The following is an 11,349-nucleotide window of genomic DNA, read 5'->3' as shown; positions in this document are numbered from 1 at the left end:
TGACGCGGCCTGAACGGAAAGTTCAGTGTCAGTCACCGATGACTGACGTGGCACTCAACGTGTTAAGGAGTGAAATCCACAGGTCAATATCTTTCAACAATTGGGTTTATTCAATAAAACGATAAGAAAATAAAACTAACAAATAATAATAACAACAAGATAAAGAAAAGTATATAGATTATAAATGATTAATTAGAATAAAGAAACTAAATAGATCTTGATATATTGATAATAATAGAAATAATAGAAGTTGACAAGTTAAACAGCACGTAATAGATAATTGTGAATTTAACAAAATGTAACTCGCTAGTTAATACTTTATATCGAATTGTACCTAAGTCTGATCTTTGATAAAGCTAACTCTGCTTTTATAATATTAACTAAATTTGGTATTCTTTATATGTATACAGTGTGTTACCTGTAACGCTACTCACGATTTTTCTCCCACTTGCAATCACCCTACGAAAAAATGTTTAAAACAATATTTGCAAGGTATAAAGTGCACAATAGATATTAGTAAAGCAAATTTTGAAAATATTACTGAATGTAAATACGCAACTAGAATGTAAAAAAATACACTTTATTTAATTATATGTTCAAAATGTATGCCGCCCCCATCACGTAATATTCCGGTCTTTTACTTCATATTTCTACTTATGTAAATCGAGTAATACGAGGTGTGACACAAAAGTAACGAGACTAGTCCAATAAATCATTGTACCTGCAGAATCAGTTCTCCGTGACATTATCACCTTCAAAGTAGTCCCCTTCAGCATTCACACACTTATGCATTCGGCGCTGCTATTGCTGGTAACAATTCTGGAACGAGGTTTTTGGAAGTCCTTTCGGACGATTCTCCGTTTTTGCCTGAACCTCTTCAACTGAGGTGAAATGGGTTCCCTTTAAGCAAAATTTAACTTTAGGAAATAAAAAAAAGTCGCATGAAGCCAAATCAGGCGAATAAGGAGGATTCCCTATCACAATAATAATTTTGCTGGTCAGAAACTGCTTGACAGATAGTGCCGTGTGAGCGGGTGCTTTGTCCCGGAGCAACAGCCATCCATCGCTTCACAACTGTGGCTTTTTTTTTTTAATTTTTTCACGAAGTCTTTTTAGTATTTCAATGTAATAGTGTTAGTTAACAGTCTGACCACTGGGAAACCACTCAATCATTACAATTCCATTATTGTCGAATTTTGATTTTGACATGCGTTCTTTTTTGGATTTTGGGGATCCTGAAGACTTCCATTGCATCGACTGGCGCTTACTTTGTGAGTCATAGGTAAAAATACATGTCTCATAACATGTTACAACAGATTTCAACAAATTTTACAAGAAACTTGATGTTTATTCGCTGTTCGGTTTTTACGTTAGACATTTTTCCGGTAGAATGCAGTTGCACGTGTTCACTAAATAACGCAATATTTCCAAATGGTATGACCGATTCAATCGAAATTGGCAACATGGATAGAGGAGGTATGTGGGATGATGCCACAAAAATAATTGCTGCTAATTACATTGTTTTTTCAAGTTACAGACCTAGTCTCGTTACTTTTGTGTCACACCTCGTATGTTAACACTTTAACGACCGCACGTCTACGCAGTCAAACGTCGCCAGGGGCCGGCAGTATTTTTGAAGAATTAATTTAAAAGGACTTTATTAAATTCACGAAAAAGTTAACATAAAACAAAAAACGATAACAATTTAACAACAAATTTAATATTTCGTAGAGCGCCGACATTTGCTCTATAATTTACATGGTACACCACTGTAGTGTAAAATGTAAAATTAAGAATAGGCAATAATTACCTAAAATCAAAGACGTGACAATGAAATACGAAGCCAATAGCAATATGTACACTTGTTTACTTTCATAAATTATCACACAGAAAGGCGTGGCACTGGACAATAACCTTCGGCGGTAGCATCACACATATGTTGTGTGAGGGGTCGTTAACGGTTGATATTTTTATTAACACTTTAACGGCCGCTCACACAACACGTGTGTGATAGCCAGAACAACCGTCTTTGATTGGGCGGCATACATTTTGAACATATAATTAAATAAAGTGTATTTTTTTACATTCTAGTTGCGTATTTACATTCAGTAATATTTTCGGAATCAAATAATGGTTACATTACCAAAGTCAAAAGCTAAGTACTTCACATTTCCACTCCTGTAAATCGAGTAATATTTTACTAAAAATATCATGTAATATATGTTTTGAATTCGTCTCGATGTCCTCTAATGATATAAAAATAAAAAAAAATGTATGTTCCTATTTAAAAAACCCAAGGTGACCTTGACTTTGCCAAGAGAACAAACTGTTTTCAAAATTTGCCTTACTAATATCTATTGTGCACTTCATACCCTGCAAATATTGTTCTAAACTTTTTTTCGTAAAGTGGCTGCAAGTGGGAGAAAAATCGTGAATAGCGTTACAGGTAACACCCTGTATATATTTGATTCTCGTATTTGAGGCTATCGCTATGACAAAATTTATCTTGATTCGTATGGTTGTGATTTATATAAATGTTCTTTGACGAAATTAATTAATATTAGCGCTTTATAGTCTACCGCAGCGAGGAATCCGACCTAAGTGTGATTCTCTAAGTGTACCTAAATACGTTTTCGCAAAATCTAACGCGGTGTAGTCGACTATACTAAAATACGCTCGAGACAGAGCAATATTCTTTTATTAATTCAACTTCTAAAATTTGTCTAAACTTAATGAATTTCCTCGGAACAATTACTCTTTTATAATTTGACTCGACAACTAATTGTCCATGGCCCTTTTTGTCAGAGCGCACACTGACACCCAAAACCAGATCGCTTAATTGAGGAGCCTGTTATTCACCAGCTGCTAAAACAACCCATTTATTAGAATTAAAATAAAATGATACATAATCTTGTTTTAATTATTCTAACTTAATATTCAATTACTTTTACAGTAAATATTACCTACTCTAAATCAAAAACCATAAGATAATTATTATAAATGAATATATATATACATATATATATTGGTTACCGACTGTCGAATCTAATAGAATTGGTAATAGATACGTGATGTGCTGTCGGTAATTGGCAACTACTGTCGATAATAGATCTAGTGTGTGGTTTTGTACAAAAAAAAAACGGTTCCGCGGGATGTTACAGCTTGTTCAAACGAAATATTGTAAAAAATATATATTCACAAATCTGAAGGTCAGGCGGAAATATAACGACCAGACTTTTACGGTGATTATCGGTATATTCTTTTCATTCAAGCGTTAGATAACCTTCAATTGAATCTTCGCCTTAATCTAATCATAAATCAGATTTTTGGAGTGGAATTTTCTAGCTTGTGTTCATACGAAACTAATTTTGATCTTCAAGTACTTATTATCATAAGTACAATTTTACTTATCAGTAAAATTGAGGAACTAATATCCGACTATAGCAGAGTTTATATTTATCATTTTCTTCTTATCATTTTCTTGCTTCTTATCATTTTCAGTCCAATAGGAATTCGTGCAGTAGGGACTCGTTTTCGTAGGAGGCTCCCTGCTCTCCAGAATCACGTTCGAACATGTGTTGACACTTGTGACAATTTTTCATCCATTGTCATCAATCGGTGTTTTTACCACATACTGACTCTGATTGTTCCTCTAAAGTTACATCTATACGGCTCAACCTTGCCCTTTCATGCTCTCAGGTGTTACGTTTGGCAACTGGTTCAGTCTTACTAAGGATCTCTCGTGAGTACCAATTCACTCGACGAGCCTTCATCTCAAATATTCGTGCGATAGCCATCTATCACTCGACGACCATCGTCATCAAGGTACGAGAATACATTTTGTATATGTGAAACCTTACAACCTTCGTTGGTCTGATCGTCAAGCATAAAGGTCCAAGAACCATCATACCCTCACAATCTGATCAATACCCTCAATCATAACCTCTTATCACAATTACAACGCACATTGGATTTGTGGCGCGAAGCCCTACAACCTTCGTTAACCAGATCTGCCATGAGGGTTCCTCCATAACTTATAAACACTTGTTCCTCCCAGGTTACTACTGGTTCTCGATAGGCAATGTCCATTGCAAATTCAGCCACGTTTGACCTTTCTTTTTTATTCTTAGTTTCTGTTTTGTAACCTGGACAAGTGAGCAACGACATTGGGATATACTGAATTTTTTGATAGTATGGTTACAGTAGAAGAGGTCGAACCAATCGTCCGCTTGGAAACTTCAGTCATGAGCCATTTCAACGGCTGATGGTCGTAAGCACTTTCAAACAATTCAAAGCCTTTTTCTGCAGATTTCTCGGTAAATAATTCCATCTGGGATATTTTCGTAATACGTTTCTAAAGTTCTCCTAGTGGGCTCAATAATTGTGGTGGCGATTTAGCTAACTCTTCTAGCTCCTCCCAATCCGTCATCGATTCCTCATCCGAAAAATTTGAAGTTGTTTCACTAATTTCACTAATCTTTTCAGTAAATTCGAAATGTGTTTCAGCGTCGTCAATGAAGTCTAATTTCAAAATGCTCTTATCACGATCACTCTCTGGTAATACTATAAGGTTTGATTTTATCATGCTATTTTGAATGTGAATTTCTAATTCTGTTAGAACCAGAACATTCCACACTCGTAAACGACCGTCGGGTAACTCAATGCACATCTGTTGATGCTCGAATCTTACATCTTCCTTCTTCAGCAATTCAAACAATTTTTGGCTTACGAATGAGCATTTTTCGCCGGTATTAATTGTCTCACTTTGCTTGTCAACGATAGGTGGTTGTACGGTGGAACGAGTACTCACCATCGTCGTTGACTTAACCGGACACAGTTGAGCTTGATTTGAACTCTCGTTAACATTCTTCGTGCAATCTGAACATTTGCTCCTTACAAATCCGTCTACTCCGCGCCCACAAGAATGTAGCGGTATCTCTATACCATTCCTTGTTTCTTTCTCCAAACCTTCAACTTCTCGGGCCCGCTCGATCAGATCTTGAAAACTGGAGACAGACTCTCGCACGATTTTTGTTCGCAACGATAAGCGTAGGAGTCCGTAAATCATATCCAATTGGATCCTTTCAGAGAATGGTTCAGTTAGTTCTGCAAACAAGGCCAGTTTTCTATCGACGAATTCATCAATGGATGTGTCGTCACTCTGGGTTGTTCCAAACAGCTCCATGTAGACCTCATAAGCTGGTAGTCGTGGAGCGAACTCAGATCTTAGTAGCTCGATCGCCTCTTGCCACGTTGAAATGGTTTTTTGTACGCCTCTCCACCAATCCAATGCCCGCCCTTCCAGCAGAAGGTGAAATTCTCTTAAAGCATCCTTGTCGCTAATGTTTTCGTTATCTTTAAAAATAGTAATCGTTGAGGTAAACTCGTTGATTTTTCCGTAATCGTAGAAAGGATCGAATCGTGCGCTACACTTTGAAAAACTGCAACGTTCAACAGGTTGTTTAGCGTTGAACGAGAATAATAATTTCACAGATTGAGGCGTGGACAATTGAACTGGAGAGATCTGATGATCAGATATAGTTTTCTGGCTGTTGGAGGAGTCTTGGACACCGGAGGTGAAGTCGTAAGAATCTGCCTTCTGGTTGTGCCCCATTATAGGAAAATTCGTTGAAAGATCGCACAGGAAAGTCAGGAAATTCGCTGGACAGATTCCACGTTCTCTCCCAAAAGAGATCAGTAGGATTCTGCCGTGTTTGCTGCCGCGAGAGTGATATTTATACTAAGGCTAGTGATTGTCAATCAACAAATTCGCATTGCAAACTTCTACATCGTCCGATAGCGAAAGATCGATATTGTTACAACGTCATATTTTTTTTATTTTTATCTTATCTTATGACATAATCTATGACTTAAGTGATTAAACTGAAGGTGATCAATGTCTGGATTGATACAAAAAAGATTCATAATTTTGGGATTATTTTCAAACTGCTGCCGACAGTAATGTCTTGAACTTTGTTCCACAGCTCAAATGTTTTCCAAGAAGAGTTATCAATGATAAACAGTAATCCATCTTATCGAAGACATCGATTTCAGGTCAAAACTGGCATTGGTCGATCGCTTGATTGAACTTGAGCTTCTGCTACGAAAATGCAAACGTAATGTTAGATCAGACGATAAGGAAAGTGCGAATGAGATTCTACGGCAATTATGGACCATACGTTCCTCTTCTTTTTATTCAAACTTTTTCACTTTCAAATTAATCTTCACATTATATCATTTCTTTATGAGTGACATTTCCTGAGCAGAATTTCAAGCCTGTCTGACAAGTAATAAATGAAATTCAATAATCAATATTCGACCATAGTGAAACTATGAATTTATCGCTTAACATTTTCAAGCGTAAAATTTGGAATGCTTATAAACACAAATTCGTGGAAGTGACATACCTATACATTGAAGTGAACAATGGGTATTATCAAAAGATAAAACGTCGTAAACAAATATTGATAATATTGAACGTTTCACTTTATATAACATCCCTCTTCTTTTATTTGTATTGTTTAATATTTATATTAGTAGATACATGCATTAGTAGATACGGATTTGTGTGTGACACCTGAGATAAGTGACGTTAAGATTGATCGCGTCTTAGTTTACACGTTCGTCGATTAATCACCGATATACGCGAATGTAGAAGAGCGAAAACATAAGTAACTTTCAGTTTCCATCATCATGCGATTGCTGATTCTTCTGTTATACGCAGTTTCTGTTGTCAACGGTGAGTTCGTTAAACGCATACTTCGAACTGTTTAACTCTTTGACTGCCACTCATATATTTGACTGTTACTCATATATGGGTGACAAGTGAATTTCTGTACAGATCTAGCATCTATATTATTAAGAATTTGTTCACTTACCTAATTGAAGATACTCGTATTAATTTTTTGAAACTATCAATAATATTGTGAAAATACTATATAAGATTTGTTAACAATGAAAATACTACCTAATACAATTTTCAATTGCTTCAGTATCAACGTGTTAAATAGTAAAGAACTTAAAAGCTACTACTTGAAGATTAATGCTATAGTATTAGTAAAGTATTTTCATCTTTGAGATACAGTGGAGATACAGTTATTTTATTTATTTAATATATGTTATTTCATAGGTTCTCTAGATGCACGAATCGTTGGGGGCGATGCTGCTCAGGAAGGCAGATTTGTCTATCAGGTAGCAGTAAAATACCGAAATATTCTCACGTGTGGTGGCTCCATTATTAATAGTCGTCACATACTTACAGCCGCGCACTGCATTTATCGGTAAGTATTATAGAAAGTGGTGTTCGTTAAATATCGTCGATTATGTAGGTTTCCGAGATTTTCAAAATTCTGGAACGTGTCTTTTTTTTTTAACATTTGAAAAATTGGAAATAGTGGTTTTAAGAGATTGAGAGTTTAGCCAGTTTCAAAATTTGATATTTTGTGACTTCAAAAATTACGAAATATGGAAATTTGAGAATTTACAAATTCATATGGAATTTTAAGGTTTTAGAAATTACAAAATTTGTAAAGAACATTCAAATTAGGGAGTTTCGAAATTTGTTGTTTTTGAATCTGCAACCGCTGTGGATTGAAAAACTCAAACATTTAGCAATTTAGAAATGTGCAAATCTGTGTTTCGGAAATTAGGCCAACTGAGAAATTGATTATCCAAAAATCAAGACATCTATAATTTTGTAAATTAAATAATTCAAAACACATTTTGAGTATCACTGTTTCCTCTTAGAGACTCTCCAATGGCAATATAACGAAAGTCCACATCGTAATTATAGTTATACCAAAAATGATACATCACATGAATCATTACTCACATCCTGCCCATATTAATGTATAATAATTACATGTAATTGGTCTAATCGTATTGTATTACTTTACAGTCTAGATCCAAAACTCTTTAAGGTAGTTGTTGGAACTATTTACTTAAACAAAGGCGGTGAAACATATTTGGCAGAAGCGTTACTTTGGCCTATCAATTATGACGAAATAAAAATTGTTAATGACATCGGTTTAATACGCCTGACTAAACATATCATATTCAACAGTAGTATTCAACCAGTTATACTTCCATCCACGTATTACGTCCCTGAGGGAGAAACTGCTGTTATAAGTGGATGGGGAAGGTTGAACGTAAGTCATTTTAAAAATCTTCCTTTCATAGCTAAAATGTGATTAGTACAATTCATGTGTAATGTTTCTTATCACAAGAAAATACAGCGTAGAAAAATGGCAGGAAAAACAGAAAAATTCTGTTTCCAGAATTCCTTATTCCTTGTTACTCCGACTCCATATCCTAAGAAAAGAAAATCATGGCTGCAAAATTATAAATGTACTTTTCGATGCTGTTGTAATATATAGTATTATAATATATCTTTCATTCCTATTTATTGTTTAAAACAAAATCAAACTGCTACCTATTTGCCGTGCTATAATGCAAATATATGAAAACAAAGCTTATCAAAGAAATCTTTTAGCATGTTTCTTGTTTTTAAATTAATACTTAATCATTATCTTACCTTCTGAGATGAGTCAGAACCACAAAACCACTTACGTCATCCTTTAAATTGCATTTAATGAATCATTTCTTTTAGGTGTATCATAGTATAGCAAGTCATCTAATAGAATTGTAAAAAATTAAATTTCTAATTAAATCTTTTAGTAATTGACAAACTTTCTTTTTTCCAACAGAAAACGGGATCAAGTCCTGTTACATTGCAAGAACTTTCCGTGGTGGTGATATCTCAATCGTTGTGTGACCGATATTATTGGGAGTTGTCGAAAAATAGTATATGTACGCACACGAACAAAACCATAGGTGTTTGCTTTGTAAGTAACCTCATTTTTAATTATGTAGTACTGAAATTATGTGTAACGATCAGGTTTAACTTTATATTTCCTGACGCTATAATTTGCGTTTAAAAAACGTAAATGTTTTACAAGTTTGTGCTATTTTCTTAAGACGTCTTCTTTACATTGGAAAGTATTTATAGATTGTTACAGTTTCCCCATTAAATTAAGTTTCTCACATTTTTAAAAATTTATTAACGTACATTAATTTAACACACTCGGAAACACAAGTCGCAAATTTTCACTTCTTTACAATAAGCAAACAATTTTCATTTTAAGCGTCTATTTTCATTATCTACAAAATTTATTGTTAACGCTTTCCACTTTCAAACTGTAACCATTTATAACCTTCTACTTTTTCAATTGTTAAACTTGTGGTTTTTCTAATTTTGTATTTTTTATATTTACCAACTTAAGGGTGCCCACTATCGTGTCTGCATCATACAATATTTAATGGATTAATGATTATTCAATCCTCGTTTTATATGTATTATTACAATTTTATACAGGGAGGCTTACCACATTTTGCCATCTAAATTCGCGTCATTATTATTACTCATAGTAAACAATGTTTCAGATGAAGCTGAATGGTTTTGAGAGGGGCATATGCTGGTGGTATACTTCTTTTGTAGGTGGACGTGTAAAGGACATATGAAGGTCATTAATGTTTTTTTAAATGGAATCATATTTTTTATTGCATCAACTCATACTCCATCATATTCTTTACAAAAAAGTATTAATCTATTTAAGTGAAAAAATCATTAGTTTAGGAGATATTTTAATTCTAATGTCTATTTACGGAAAGGGTTCAATGTGGCGACCATTTGCATCAGAACTTTCTGAATCGAGAAATTAATGACTTACTAACATTCCGTAGTGTATAATCTTTATGCATGTGTAGCACTTTTCCCAGCTTCAAAATAAACTGATAACATGTCTATTTTTTCTTCTTTAGAATACTTCATCATGAAGTGATAATTCACCGTATCGTCGTATTCACCGTATTAGAGACGTAACAGAAACTAAATTTAATTGTTACTGCGTAACAAAAAAAACAAAAGCTCACAATTCGTTTGGTGACACGTGACCTCTCAAAGCATGTAGAAAAACATTTGCTGTTCAGTTAGGGCAATTCACATTATTGACCAGAAAGTCACGATTTCCTAACAAGTTAAATTTAAAATACCTCCTAAACTAATGATTTTTTTCGCATAAATAGGTTAATACTTTTTTGTAAAGAATATGAAGGAGTATCAACTGATGCAATAAAAAATATATGATTCCATTTAAAAAAACATTAATAATCTTCATATGTCCTTTACACATCCACCTACAAAAAATATATAGCACCAGCATATGTCCCCCTCAAAACTATGCAACTTCATCTGGAACATTGTTTGCTATGAGTAATAATAATGACGCAAATCTAGATGGCAAAATGTGATGAGCCACCCTGTATATCAGAATAATAAAATGTGGCATATTTATAATTCGCAATATCTGCTTCAGGGTGATTCTGGTGGTCCTTTGGTTCTCAATGGTGTCCAAATTGGAGTTGTTTCTTATGGTCGACCCTGTGCTACCGGATCTCCCGACGTCTACACTAGAGTGTACCCGTACACGAAATGGATACAAGTAATGTTAGAATCGACTGAGTGCGTTCAGATAAACGCTACGAATCATATTCACATCAATATATGGATTGTATTGTCACTCACAATATTAACGCTTGTGTCATATTCAAATTTGCTATAGATATATTAGTTCCTTGAAAGTAATATCCTCTGATCGACTGATAAATATCAGCTCTTTTCGAAATATTCTAATTATGTAACATGGATAATTAACATTTGCTGAAAAGTGCATACTTAGGTATATATGTATACTATTTTAATAAAAGATATAATTTATATTAATAGTTTAATGATAGTGCCTGATCAACTGTGATAAAGACCTACGAAACGTATCTAACAGTACATTGATCAAAGCCATATTAATTTTAATACGAATGAATTATGTTAGCAGCAATAATGTTTGAAGGAATAATATAAAGTGTAGAAAACGAAGATAAAGTTTAATTAAAATTTAGTGGTAATTTTCTACAAGCCTTAAAAGTCATTGGTTCGATACTTACTTAATTATTTTCACGATTTATAAGATTATAAAATTGTTAGCTTGGATTATATGTCTTCTCACTTGTTGACATCATATAATATAGTCGGTCATATTTAATTATCTAGATTGTTAAGCTGCAGGACATTTAATATTTGTACAATTGAAAGTGCTCGTTACTAGCGTAAGGTTTTTATACATCTTTTAATTTTAAATTGTACATTATAATGTATATATTATTTTTAAAGCGAAATACTTTGTAACTGTGCAATTTATTTACCTATCCGTTAATCAGTTTTTATAACAACTGTCATATGTTGTGAATTTAAACATTTAAACTAATATTATTTCCGTTTATGCGTACAGTATATCT

The 11,349-nt window shown here is 33.8% G+C and overlaps 1 protein-coding gene across 1 annotated transcript; it reads left to right on the top strand.

Moving 5' to 3' along the window:
* Positions 1–6,634: 6,634 nt before the first annotated feature.
* LOC100881186 (chymotrypsin-2-like) lies at positions 6,635–10,774 on the top strand. The gene is made up of 5 exons (XM_012284578.2): positions 6,635–6,739; positions 7,130–7,280; positions 7,898–8,147; positions 8,706–8,843; positions 10,374–10,774. The coding sequence occupies exons 1-5, from the start codon at positions 6,694–6,696 to the stop codon at positions 10,617–10,619; spliced, it is 831 nt and encodes a 276-aa protein (XP_012139968.1). The 5' UTR covers positions 6,635–6,693; the 3' UTR covers positions 10,620–10,774.
* The last annotated feature ends 575 nt before the right edge of the window (positions 10,775–11,349 follow it).

This window comes from Megachile rotundata, chromosome 12, assembly GCF_050947335.1.
Source record: "Megachile rotundata isolate GNS110a chromosome 12, iyMegRotu1, whole genome shotgun sequence".
NCBI lineage: Eukaryota > Metazoa > Arthropoda > Insecta > Hymenoptera > Megachilidae > Megachile > Megachile rotundata.
This window is presented reverse-complemented; position numbering and strand designations above follow the sequence as displayed.